The sequence below is a fragment of the Paramormyrops kingsleyae genome, chromosome 6 (genome assembly GCF_048594095.1).
Source record: "Paramormyrops kingsleyae isolate MSU_618 chromosome 6, PKINGS_0.4, whole genome shotgun sequence".
NCBI lineage: Eukaryota > Metazoa > Chordata > Actinopteri > Osteoglossiformes > Mormyridae > Paramormyrops > Paramormyrops kingsleyae.
The window spans coordinates 11,738,755-11,753,011 of record NC_132802.1 but is presented as its reverse complement, the minus strand read 5'-3'; the positions used below and the strand labels follow the sequence as shown (position 1 = coordinate 11,753,011).

The following is a 14,257-nucleotide window of genomic DNA, read 5'->3' as shown; positions in this document are numbered from 1 at the left end:
CAATTTTAGGACCACTATTGTTCCTAATTTACATTAATGATATTGACACCAATACATACAGTAAACTGGTTAAATTTGCGGACGACACCAAGGTGGGTGGTGTAGCAGATACTGATCTAGCAGCAGGGAGGCTACAATGGGATCTGGATTTAATTAGCGACTGGGCTGATACTTGGCAGATGAAACTTAACACAGATAAATGTAAGGTAATCCATGCAGGGAGCAGAAATATAAAGTACAGATATTTTATGGGTTCCACTGAAATAAAGGTAGCTGATTATGAGAAAGATCTCAGTGTGTATGTTGATGCTTCCATGTCCCACTCTCGTCAGTGTGGGGAAGCAATAAAAAAGGCCAATAAAATGTTGGGTTATATCTCTAGGTGTGTGGAGTTTAAGTCAAGGGAGGTGATGTTACATTTATATAATTCCTTGGTAAGACCCCACCTAGAATATTGTGTGCAGGTTTGGTCACCATACCTTAAGAAGGACATTGCTGCCTTAGAAAAGGTGCAACGGAGGGCTACGAGAATGATTCCTGGTCTTAGAGGAATGTCTTATGAGGAGAGGCTAGCTGAGCTGAATCTGTTTAGCCTTGAGCAAAGGAGACTAAGGGGGGACATGATCCAGGTCTATAAGATTCTAACGGGTCTGGATGCTGTTCAGCCAAATGGCTATTTCAATATTAGTTTAAATACTAGAACTCGTGCCCATAAGTGGAAATTAGTGGGAGAACATTTTAAAACAAATTTGAGGAAGCACTTCTTTACACAGCATGTAGTTAGAGTAAGGAATAGTCTTCCTGCTAGTGTAGCGGAAGCTAAAACCCTGGGTTCCTTTAAATCAGAGCTAGATAAGATTTTAACAACTCTGAGCTATTAGTTAAGTTCTCCACAAATGAGCTTGATGGGCCGAATGGCCTCCTCTCGTTTGTAAATTTCTTATGTTCTTATGTTCTTAAATACTGAATTTTTAAAAATCATGTTTTCATACACAAGTATTCTGTACTATATCATTGCTATAAAAAAATAATATTAAATTTATAATTTTAAAAGCCTTACGTATTTAAATAAGAAGACAGTTCTTTATTTCTCTTTTGACCATGAAGAAATAATTGCTGAGATGTCAGATGATCCTCGTCTGGAAACACCTTATTCGTGTTCGAATATACATCCAGAGCTGTAGGTGGCAGCAACGCGCCCATCCGACGTCAACCTACCAAGCGTGGACCATTGGCAGAAGAAGAAGGATCGCTCTGTATCTGTTGCAGTGCAGTCATTTCAGCATAGTTATTTAACAGTTTTAGTTTTGGCTTAACCTTATACATGTAGTCATGTGTTAGCTGGTTGGCAAGGTTAAAGCTACAAATGGGAAAGTTAAGTCTGACCACTGGCTTACCTTGGAAATATACTTTGAAGATGGAGATTTAAGGAAGCAGCTTAGATGGCTGGTAATTTTTATTTTGATATGCAGGAGTTAACAGGACTTCCAGTCAGAACAGCTCGCGGTCTGGTCGTATTGCTAGTGACTAGGTAGCCGGGTGATTAAACTGTTGGACGACTGGTTAGTAACCGGGATAGAGTGCGGATTTTGTCTAATACGGGTGTGCTGATAGTGGTGAAGTACTTGGGCGGATAACCGTAGAGCAAACGGAGTCATAGTCTGGGATGGAGATGCGGCAGGCTAGCTACCCGAAATAGCCGAAGGCGGTGTTCTAGCTGTCACCGTGTGTCCGGAGAAGCGGCCGTGTGTTTCGGGTTATCCGGCGTGCTAATGAACGTTGTCAGTGGGAGTATTTGAACAGTGAGTGCGGTGTAAGTGGTAAAAGATAATTGTCCGAGCTCAGCTAAAATCGGTGTCCGAAACCCACAGTCACACCCCGGTAGTTGGCTAAGGAAGACTAGGTAAATTAAGTACTTAACCTAGGCTGAAGAATAATGTCCGGTAGTTTACAAAAAAATATATATGTTTAATTAATTCATTAGCCTGTTTTAAAAGAAAATTCGGCAGTTTCTCAGATTTCACGCCTACAGTATGTGGTCGGACCGTGGAATCCTAGCTAGCCATCGAGATTTCGAGACAGGTAAATGGTAACTTGCTGTGGCCGAGTTTCGGTTTACTTGAGGGGTATGCGTTTTTATGGAAGAAGTTTTTGGTAAATGTTTTTATGCTTCGGAAACATGGGATGGGTATGTGAGATGGGGCGCATGTGGTGTTAGGAGGAGGTCGTGGACCGTGATGTAGATCTGTTGCATTGCTGTAAATCCAGATATAACTATTTCGACGAACTCTAAAGGGAACTTAATTGCATGTCGGATCAAGAGCTGCTGCTTTCCGTCAGTTCTGGAGTGAGAGCCCTTCCAAGCCATCACCTTCATCAATGCCGTCGGCACTGGCGGTGTTCACCTGCCGCCTGAATTCGCACGCCTTCCAGGAGCGCCATGTGTACCTGGACGAACCGGTCAAGATCGGCCGCTCAGTGGCCCGGTGTCGGCCGGGGCCCAACAACGCCACTTTCGACTGCAAGGTCCTGTCGCGGAATCATGCGCTGGTGTGGTTCGACCACAAGCTGGGCAAGGTCGGTGCCCTGCGAAATCAGCCCGCTTTCATGTGATAAGCCTCCGGTCAGGTTTCTGACACTGTTTTTAGGTCTAGTTCCTGGAAAATGCGAGATCATGCTCTTAAATCATCTCCCTGGAAATTGTATTATTATTATTATTATTATTATTATTATTAAGAAGAAGCTCTGAAACATTGCAAAATACTTGGCTTCGTGTGCTTTTAATTTATCTGAACATTTTACAATTATTTAATGTGTCCAAGTTGTTACATTTCTATTGTTTCTAAATGTATAACACCTTAAGTACTATAGTACAAGTTTTGCCAAGAGATTAAATAAATTGTGGCTTTTTAGAGGGAAAATATTTGTTGCTTCGTCTATTTAAAACTGCTTAAAAGTGTGTGTTCTTAAAATCTTATTAGGTTATCGTCTCAAAAAAAAAATTTATGAAAGAAGCTTGGATGATTCAGCATTATTCAAGATTGATAGAAAATCAACATTCTGTTGATTTCATTTAATTATGCACTGCAGTGTAAAAATCTGTTATGTTGACAATATTAGCTCTAATGGTGCATCTTCTGCTGTGATGTCTGTGAAATTTCTGTGGTGACCTCCTGACTCTTTAATGATCTCCTTAAGGAAAAGGTTCTGTGTTTTCTTCATCCAGTTTATGTTCAGAGAGTGTATGGATGTGCATTCAGGTATTGGTGAGAGAGTGCGGTTTTGCACTGTTGCAGTGTGGCTGTTGCCAGACTCCCAACAGGTGCAGGCTAATTTTGAGCCAAGGAGCTGGCCTTCAGTAGTCATTGGCTGGCTTGTCCCTTAAAAAAAGATACAAGTTGCTTCAGAGGGTGTCGTGATCTGAGTAAGATCTGGAATTTTTGTTAGGTTCATATTTGATTACCTGCTTATTTTTTCCAAAGCATCGGTTAGCTGTGGGGCTTATTAAAGTGTGTGCTGGATTAGGCTAGAGCCAGCTAACCTTGTTATAAGTGCTTAAATTCTTGTATTTCATATGGGCAATTACATGGTATTTATGAGTATGAATACGCATCGAGGAACATTCATAAAATGTCACATTTGCTTCTTAAGGTATTTAAAGATTTGTCCCGCAGACCTTGTCCCAGTAATTTGTGCTGGCATAAATGAAGCCACTTATCTCAAGAAGGTAGAATGGCTACGTGCTTAGAAACAAAAATAAATCTGCTTTGCAGTTCATTCATAATATTAAAATGGTTTGTATAAAAATAAATCCGGCTACTGGAGGGGGATGGGATCACATAATGTTTTAAACATTTTCAAATATGTTTCTCTGAGGTTCTTAACAAGAGTGTTTAATTTATGTCCACCCTGCATTCACATGCTGCCAAACACAAGTGGACAAACCCTTTTTCTCCTCATCATTTTCTCAATGTGTCATTATTTCATTCAAAATTCTGAATGTTCAGCATCATATGATGTTAAATTTTGCACCTCTGAACAGGATTAAAATGGGAACGCTGAGCAGCCCTATAAGAGCTGACTGGGCTAGATTGTCTGCTGCGTAAAATGCTTGTTTTTTAAGCCTTTTTCTCTCGTGTGTTTGTCTTTGGGTGTGTCAGGATAGTGAGGTAAGCTTGTCTCTTATACAGCTGTATTAAGACTAGACAGTGAATTGTTTAGTAGGCTTGGGTGGTATCTCAATCTCATCTTTCATATCTTACCATTCAAACATCATACCATGGTAGTCCATCATGGAGGTCAACCAAAAAAGAATTTACCATGATAAAATGCCATAGTATACCTAAAATACCATGGTATACCATGATTTACCATATTACCACCCATGTCTGTTTAGCTTCATAAACAAAATGACTGTGAGTGGACTAGAAGACCATAGGTGTCAGTAATGACTTTGAAGAGGCAGTGGAGGTCAAAGGTCATAGACCCCCAGGTGGTGACTGTGTGGTTCTTTACATGCTTAGTGTAAATATAAGCTCTGGCCACCAACAAAAGAAAAAAATTCACCAATCACCATGTTTAACCTTCTGTGGGTATATCAGCTCTTATCGCTAAGATTTCACGGTTTAGCTTTTCAACTCTGTGCTGTCCCCATCTGTATTAAGAAATACAGAAAAATTGGGTGCATCAGCTCTATTTGGCTGTTTGTAACTGCTGTACCTCTTTATTTTAACTGCCTGTATCACTAACCGTGTAAACAGATGCTTAATAAAAATGGAATAGGGATAACTCATCTTTCCCACTGGCAGATATACTGAGATATTTGCAGTGATTTCATGTGATCTGATTTGTTGTTGCAGAATTGCTAAACGGTCTGTGCCTACAGGGCCATAAACATTCACTGGAGACAGTGATTCGGGGAATTTCTGTGGGCAGCATTGTAATTAAGGAATGCCTCTGCTGTGATGTCCTCAAACACGGAATCTGACCTCAAGTGCCAGTTAGTAAATATCTAGCTGCAAAAGTGCCAGTTGTTTAATTCATTCTTAAGACAGCCTGTTAAAATACTAGATGTTACTGTAAAGGCTGTATAGATGCAGTCTTTTTAGTTAATTTTAATTAATGGGCAGCTCTGTGTAATTCTTATCTTGGAAAAAATCTTGAGGAATCTCATTTCTGTTTTCAGGAAAATGTCAAAAGCAAAATTAATAACTTAGTGATACTGGTTAAATCGCCAAATAATAGTCTGTAAGTTCTTCAGAGGTATAAGTATCCATGCACTGTTTAGTACATCATTTTGGCTTTTACCATTTTAGCTGCCAGTTTTTTGTTGTCTTCTTTTGAAAACGTGAAGTCAGGGTGCATGCCCGTAAGTGTTCCATTGTCATGAAATTATTAGTTATGTTCATACAATGGTTTGATACGGAGTGTACTGCATCAGCTCCAATGACAACTCACACTTGTTACTGGTAGAAGCTTTGCCTTGCAGCATTTGTGTCTTAATTGTCAAGGAGACAGCTGTGTACTTTTGATGTGTTGTTTGCCTTCCTTGTACCACACTTTGGGCACAAGCATCTGCCTCAAATATATTTGTCACGTAATGGGACATTCTGTTGCATTCATATTTTATTAGAAGTGTATACTACTCAGATCGGGCCAAAGCAGTTAGAGAGGTTGTGTAAATGATTTTTCTGTTATTCCGCATGTTTTTTCTTCCTGTGTGGTCCCTGGTTTTTCTCAGGCTTAGCTGTGCCTGGAACCCAGCCAGTTTTATTTGGCTGTTGGGGAATTTCTCTTCCTGTTTGGCAGATGACACAAGTTTGGGTGAAACCGCAGACGGCCTGCAGCAGCTCTGTTTGTGCTCTGTCTTTGCTGTCCGCCCCGGGGGAGGGGGCTTCCTTGCTGCGCCTGACACAAGGTGTTCAGTACAGCTCAGTATCTCCTAATAGCCGATGCTTGCTGATGGATTTTGGTGCTGCTGAGAGGAAAGAGCTTTGCATTCATGCATCTTCATTAGGTTTCTGTTTAGAGGCATAGTCCTGTACAATCTATGGGACGGTTCTTGGCCCTGTCCTTTATTTATATAAGAAACAAGGTCTTCGGACAGAACCGTGGTTCAGTGGGTAGCACTGTTACCTCATACCTCAAGGGCTGGAGATTCAAATCCCAACTGCTCCCTACTAACATGGGCTTCTTCCGGGGACTGCTTTCCTCCTCCAGCCCAGAGACAGGCGGTTAGGTGAACTAGTGTCTGGCATCCCATCCAGGGTCTTCCCCTGCCTTGCGGCCTGTGGTTCCTGGGATAGGCTCCAAGCCTCCCAATTGGATAAGCAGTTGGAAGACTGCTGCGTGGGATAAGGTCATGGGGATGAGCGCTAGGTTGAGACCTTATTCTCCACCTGCCCCGTCCTCTTACTGGGTTGGCATCTTTTCACCTGCGGTATATAGGCAGAGCTTTGCATTGCACTCCCTTAGCTGACTGACGCTGTGTCCTCTGCATGCAGTTCTACCTCCAGGACACTAAGAGCAGCAACGGCACTTTTGTGAACAGCCAGCGCTTAAGTCGGGGCTCAGAAGAGAGCCCCCCCTGCGAGGTCCTCTCCGGCGATGTCGTCCAGTTCGGGGTGGATGTGACTGAGAACACCCGAAAAGGTACTAGATAGTGCACACTCTCTCTCTCTATGTGCTTTTTCACCGAAGGAAGAAAATGCATATTCTATTTATTATTCAATAGTATTGCAAATCGTGATGTATTGATGTATTCCAGATAACTCGGAACTTGAACATTTCCAAACTCCTACTTAAAAAAAAAAAAAAGTATTATTGAACAGCTGAACAGAATTGTTTCGTAAAGCTGATTTACACAAGCAAATGTTAATTGTAGTACTTAATACTTGCATAACATGGCTTATGAACAGTAAATAAGCATCTCTTGCTTACCTCTTTGGTTTTAAGTCTCTGTCTCTCTTCAAACCCGGCAACGCCTTCTGCCGTGGAAATTGCAGGCTGGCTGGAACCGTGTTGTAACTAGTCTCTCCAGTGGAAAAGCTCCATCTCCATCTCCATCTCCATCTCTCTCTCTCTCTCTCTAACTCAGCTGGTGTCTCCTGAAATCATATTTTTTTTAAAACTATATTACACCTAATTTTTTATTACACAAATAGTATAGCTGAAAATAGATGCCAACCTTTCCTGCTTGCATTGGATTTCATGTAATTTTAGCTTCCATTAAGATCCTACAGCACATCTTCTTTTGTTTATGTTATATATTTTCCTGCTAGTAATTCCCAATATCAAGTCTCTTAATGGTATTTATAATAGTAGGTAGTCACTTTAGTTTCTCGTTAAAGCTATTTAACAATTTGTGGAGCATATTGTGTGTAAATATCATTGGATTAGGTTCTGAATGCCGCTACGGCTCATTGGGGGAGATCAGGGTTAGCGGTTTGGTTCCCACCGTGGGCTCTGTGTGTATGAATTTTACTTTTTACTTTAAATTTTTCTCTGTATCTGTGGGTTCCCTTCAGGTAATCCACATTCCCCCCGCCATTCTGTAAATTGCCCTTAGTGTGTGCCCTGTGATGGGCTGGCATCTCTTCCAGGATGTGCCCTGTGTTTTCTGGGATAGGCTCCTGGCTTGCTGCCACACTAGATGAGGTGTATAGAAGTTGGATGTACTCATTTGTGCCATCTACTGGCTGGCTTGTTTTATGTTATATTTCTGGACTGCTGATGTGAACAGGACTGAGTACCTAAATAGGGAAACTTCATTAACCTCTAGCCAGATCTAAAATCGCATAGCAAGAATTTTATGTTTTGAAGGTAAATGGCTTCTTAATTATTGTGGTAGGTGTTACATCATGTGTTATATTGAAACTTGTTTGTTAAATTAAAAACGATGAAATGCCTTGGCCCTTGTTACCATGGTGACAAATGCCTCTAGCAGCTGAAAGCCACAGTGAAAGCTGCTCTTCAGTTGCGAATTTGATTAGATTCAACTTTGTCATTGCAGTGTTTCCCCTAGGTTTACAGCTTTGGTGGGGGGGCGGGGGGCAGACGGACACTGACAGGATTCATGGTGTTCGTGTGTTTCTTTTAATGACAGCAGTCAATATAAGAACTGAACTAAACATCAGAACATTTCTGACAATTATCCACAAAGTGTGCAGCTTTTGTCACTGCAGTGTATCTTTCTGGGCTCTTCTGAGAGCGAGTGTTGCCATCTTCACCAGCCTGGAAGCATTTAAAAAGCACAGATATTTTTGTAAATGGACTGCATTTATATAGTGCTTTTTTACTCTTACGAGTACTCAAAGGGCTTTAAAATTTATGCCTCACATTCATCCATCCACACACACACACACACACACACACACACACGCTGATGGCAGAGGCTGCCATGCAAGGCACCAACCTGCACACCGGGAGCAATTTGGGGTTCAGTGTCTTGCTCAAGGACACTTTGATGGGGACAGGAGGAACCAGGGCTCGAACCTGCAACCCTCCAGTTGCCGAACGATAGCACTATCTCCTGTGCCACCATCTTCCCATATTTTTGTCTGCTTTTCAGGTGGTTGACATCGCCATATTTTCCGACGCGCGCTATCTGTCCACTGCTGGGAGTGTGCTCACCTGTGTGTGCGCGCACGTGTCTGTGCACACGCATCGGGGCGGAACTCCGCCACGCGCGATACAGAGAGCGGAGGAGAATTGTAAACGCGTGACCGTGTAGACAAAAATGACAAGCTGTTGTGTAAATAAGATAAATAACCTAATTAGTTTGTTTAATAAAAGGACAATGAATAGACCTGTTCTATAGGAAAAGTAATCTTAAATGACTTAATAAAATTGACTTGACCTTCAAAGGGGGGGGGCGGGAGGTGCCGTTGGGGGGGCGAGTGCCCCCCTAATATAATAGTAGGGGAAACACTGCATTGTATTGTCATTTTACAAAGTAGCCAGACAACAAAAGTTTGGCATCTAATTCAAAAAGTGCAAATTGAACAAGTAAGCCTTCCAAAGCACCTGTTGCACGTTATCAATAAAGGTCTTGAGTCTGGAAAATTCCTAGAAATGTACAACATATATAGGACTCACTGTGTCTGCTGGATGTGCTGGACTGTTGTACTCTCTCTCTCACTGTTATGGGTGTGAGGTCATCTGCTTTCCTTTCTTCTTATGCTTCAGTCACCCACGGATGCATCGTGTCCCTCATCAAGCTGTTCCTTCCCGACGGCCTGGAAGCCCGCAGACGATCTGAGTGAGTTTTTGGTTTCCAGGATGGTGCTGGTTCCCCAGTTGACCTTCACGCGGCATGCAGTGTCTACAGTCATTGTGAACTGTCATTCTTTCTGTGTATTTTATTGCTGGGCTTAGTCAAATTTTCCAAATCTAATGGGTCTTGTGTAATGAAGGCTTTGTGTATAAATGTTGGCGACTGACCTGCCGTTTCCTCGGAACAGTGTCTGCATGTGAGAAAGCGGTGGAACATGCAGGTACTTGCCACAAACTATCGGCGGTATTCTGTCTGTGGGGCCTGCCCGCATTCATCGGGCATCCATGCCAGCAGGCTTGGGCTGGCAAGCAGACCTCCTCAGGCTTTTCAGGCACAGACTAGTTCTAGCTCATTTGCTGCGATAAACTGTGCAACCGCTTAAATGTTTCGTCCCGTTACGGAGTGTCTGAATGAAGGAGAACTTGGTGAGCAACAAATGTTTTTGACGTTGTGACTGAAATATGGAAGAGTAATTCTTCCTGGGGCCCTATGAAGTATTTCGGCCTGCTTAGATAAGTGAACAGTGTTCAGAAGTTGTGGGTTTTTTTTTTCTTGTCTCAAAGGCCTGTGTCCATGTGGCTCTGTGATGGGGGGTGTTTGCTTCAGTTGTCATCAGATGGAGCGAATGAATGGGGCAGGTGACTCTAGCTTACGAAACCTCGGTATGAGGAAGTAGGTCAGTGAGAGGCAAGCGCCCAATTTCTGGTTCATAACCGTGTTGGGGCAGAAGTGGAGGCGGGCAGGCCGAGCGGAGACAAAGGCGGCACTTCTGGGGGGCGTAGCGTGGGCAGGATCCCAACTGGGGGCCCCTAAGTTGTGCTGAAGGTGGGAGGTTTACAGTGGGGATTATTTCTGCACATCCTCTTCAGGCATCCAAATCTGCAAGGTTAGTTAGAGGTTAGGGCCGCAGCACCTGCTCAGAGGCAGGGAAAGACGCAGCAGTCGGTCGCCATGGTGGTGAGAGACTCGCAAAGCCATCTCGATAGCTTCTCATCTGCTCAATTTGAGAGACCTCCTCTTTGGGGAAGCTGAGCACCGATTGAGCCCTGAACCTGGAATATCTCGCATGTGATTCTACTGGAGCTGCTGGAAGAGCTTTCTAGAAGTGCCTGGTAAGGAAAGCTGTGCTTGTTTATAGGTTTGGTGCCAAATATTCCTCTCGGGGCATGGCGACCCGGTTGAACGGATGTCAGATGTCATTCACAGATTATTTCTGCTCTAAATGAGATGGTTTCAATGGAAGTAATGAATGGAATTAATCTGAAGTAAAAAAAAAAATGTATTTCGATATTGATTCATTTGCAGATGTGCGAGCACAGTCAATGTGTTCACCTCTCGCAAAGCTATGAAAGCGGATACAGCAGCGTAAGCAGGTGATGGGCGCAACAGGGTTTGACAGAAAGCAGATAAAGGGCTGCCATGAAGCAAGTGGTTTGTTAATCTGGATATTTGCGTGGGGTGGAGTTCTGGTTAGCCTCAGCATAGTTGTTGGAACCAGGGAATGAAGCATAAATGGCATTTTCAACTCTAATCAAGTCTAGCAGGTTTTAATTTTGGCTTGCAGATGAATAAAAGTGTGATTAATGGAAAGTAGCACTTTTTTTTTTTTCCTATCCTATTATTGCCCACCCACCACCCCTCTTCGGAGGACTTTATTTTACATTAAATTAAAGAGTAAAGAGTGTGGCCGCTCCGAACTCACCCATCCTAGTGCCGTGATTATAAAAAAAAAAGGGGGGGGGGGTACAGAGACAACAAGTAGCACTTTTATCGTTGAAGTTAGTTAAGCAGCATTTTAATTTTATAGGTATTACCATCAAAGAAAGGACACAGGGCACATTGCAAAGTATAGAGCATATAAAATGAAAGAACAAAGAATAATAATAATAAACCAAGGAAATTATGCAGGTGGCAGCCATCTTTTTTACTGAACAGTTGGAAAGAACAGAATGAGAGAGGAGCACAGACTCAAACAAGGCGAACAAGGACGTAATGGTTTTACCTGCTGGTGGAACAAAAACAGCAGATGGCATGGTTTAGGCAGGGATATCTGACAGGGGGGAAAAAACAGCCAAGAATATAAACGTAAATAGAGTGGATCTTCCCCTGTGAAGTGCTGAGGTGCTAATCGTTATGTTAGCCGATGCCCTTTTGCCAAATGGAAGAAGATCTGGTCTGTGTGAAGCACTGGATTGTCTGATGTTTGAGGAATGATCACCCTTCGCTGTAGAGCAGACCTGTAGCCCTTCACCCTCCCTTGAAAATCTAAGGCGGATCTACAGGGAGCAGAATAAGAAGACGAAACTAACATTTGTTCTCGAAATCCGAGAACAGCCCTTCCTTATTGTCAGTTCAGACCGGATTCTTCAAGAATTGTTTTATGTGAGTTTTTTTTTTTAGAAATATATTTAATTTGATTTTGTAATCTGTCTTAGATAGGAGTGTGTATTAAAGAGATGACACTAGTGGTTTTCATTAGGGAGTCTGTAGGCCAGGTTAGCCCAGTAGATGCCTTCATTTAGCAAACCATTAATTTAAAGGCTATACTGTGAATCATCCGTAGGACACTTTTTATTATGAAATCTGGTCTACGTTTTTAAATGCAAATTTCACCCTTGGGTAGCTCGCCAGATTAATTTTTTTTTTTAAACCTTGTTCCTTTGCCTCGCAGTGTCATTTAAATCATGAAAAATGGACCGCGTAGAAAATTGGGAACCACTCTGCTGTATAAGTACAACGCAGTTGTATTTGATCATTCATCAAACGAATGCTTCTCTTGTAGAGAGAATGAGTGCATAAATACAAGACAAAGGCTAAAAAGAATAGTTGAGTAGTGATAAAGTGTAAATGAATGAAATGTTTATTGGTAACAATGAAATAAGCCATATATATGTATAACAATCAGTGAGGATGTGCCAGATTTAAAACCTGTTGTGCATTTATAAAAGTTTAGGTAAAGGGTTTCTTAGAGTTTGCGTGCAGCCTTTAAGGGTTTATGGCTGGACTGATAAATGCATTACCTCACATGACTTTAATGATCGCCAGCTCCCTTTGGCGACTGGAGTTCAATGGCAAGAAGGCTTCTTTAAAAGTTAACAAAACTAGTGCTATTTCCAAGCTCCAGCACTGGAAGTGACAGGCTTGTCATCAGTGTTGTGTCATTCTGCCGATTTAGGCAGCAATGTGAGTAGAAAGGATTTTTGAAATTTGTTTTTGGGTTTTTTTTGTGACATAGTGATAGCTCTGCTTTTCATTAGCTGACTAATTTAAGCATTTAATGGATCCTATATCACAATACTTTTCTACTTGGGGAAATAAAAGTACATCGTTATTCAGAATTTAAAAACTGTTGTCTGTGGGGAAATATTGAATCTCACTTCAAGGCTGGAGAGAGGAAACTTTATCTGCGATAATAGGATGTTTCACCAGAGTAGACGTCTTGATAAAGAATACCCGGAAGCACGTCTCTTACGCTCATTGAACTGTAAAATGCTTTCTTAATTATACTTCCCTGTGAGTGGAATTTCTTTTAAGAGGACCAGACTTTGAAAATGTTTGTTCAAGATCTTCTGCAGAATGACAGCCGTGTTAAGAAGTGTTTGGAAAAAACTGTCTTTCTGACTGCCAGGTTCAAAGTGGCTGCCTGGGGGCAGCTTGTGTAAATGTTTAACCCAGACATGATGATAGTGCGTCAAAAATGCAATTACACGTGACTACAGTGCATTCCAGTTTACTTGTTACGTTTCCTCTACAATGAAAGCACAACTGGATCACTTTCAGACTGTAGATGACTTGTCCATTTCTTGGTTCTCTGTGTTGCAGTGTGACTCCAGTACCCTCCCCACTTCCTGTGGACAAGGTGAGTGTGTGGCTCTCTCTCTCTCTCTCTCTCTCCCCCACACACACAGACCTTGTATTGGTGTGGCTGTTCCCTCTTTGTCCTTGTGGTACGCAATTTTGAGAAAAGGTTTGTGAATCTGTTGCAATTACCTGGATTTCTGCATGAATGGCTCCTAAAATTTGATTAGATCTTTGTCATAATAATAAATATAGACCTCAAATTCCAAATTGTATTAGGAAATTCTACAACATATTGTCAGAGTGCCTCTCTGTGACTTAAAACTAGAAGTTATGTTTTTTACAATGAGTACAATGAGTCCTGACCTCTCTCCGGGTGAAATGCCCTGGTGTAATCTGAAGCAACACATATATGGTCATTCTTTATAAGCTTGATAAGTCCTGATAATTTCAAAGGATTCAAACTTTTTCTATCACAACTGTGTTTGGCTTGGGCTTCGTTCATATAAAACATTGGACGTCATTTGTGATGAGCACCACCCATCATTGTTGATAGCGTGTGTCTTGCTCAATACACATAATGGTATCAGTAATGAATGATAATAATATGCCTCACTCTCCTACCTTTTAGCCAATCATCAAAAGCATGTGTAAGTCACTGCCAGTCATTCCATGAGTTTTATATTTTTACTTACTATTGGTAGTTAATGACATCTTTTCATTTTGTCCAGGTACTTTAGTGTTAATATTTCATGTCTGAGTAAAGCTCAGTAAATCAATGACTGCACTGCACAGTCGCTTCTGCCGAATGTACCAAAAGCACAAGTGCGTTTGACTTGATTAGCTGGGGATTTTACTCTCCAGATCTGTGAGCTAAGCATACCTGTCTGGGGAATGCAGGGTGAAGCTTGATCTCTGGGTAGGGCATATAGTTAAAAGGTATATGTGACTTGCATAATTTATAATATTGACAACTGTTTGCATATTCATGTTTTTCTCAGGTGCATTGACGTGTGCATATGCGTAAACACCTGCATGACTGCAGAAAAGCCTTGTCTTACTGTTCTCTTAGTATCTTTGCCATCTAAACCCAGAATACCTCACGACTGACTGTCAGCTAGGGAATTAGGGAAATGCTAATTATTTTTTAAAACTATGACTTGAAGCTACCCTTGTATTGGGATT

The 14,257-nt window shown here is 41.8% G+C and overlaps 1 protein-coding gene across 3 annotated transcripts in view; it reads left to right on the top strand.

Annotated features, from left to right (window-relative positions):
• Positions 1-1,218: 1,218 nt before the first annotated feature.
• LOC111855749 (sarcolemmal membrane-associated protein-like) overlaps positions 1,219-14,257 on the top strand; it is a 28,724-nt gene continuing 15,685 nt past the window's right edge. For 2 of the 3 annotated variants that reach the window (XM_023835067.2, XM_023835068.2), the window contains exons 1-4: positions 1,219-2,577; positions 6,504-6,651; positions 9,187-9,259; positions 13,097-13,133. In XM_023835067.2, coding sequence (XP_023690835.2) covers positions 2,380-2,577; positions 6,504-6,651; positions 9,187-9,259; positions 13,097-13,133 — 456 coding nt within the window. In that variant the 5' untranslated portion in view covers positions 1,219-2,379. Of the gene's footprint in view, positions 2,578-6,503; positions 6,652-9,186; positions 9,260-9,994; positions 10,387-13,096; positions 13,134-14,257 lie in introns of those variants that run through there. The other variant, XM_023835069.2, reaches the window with a different exon arrangement.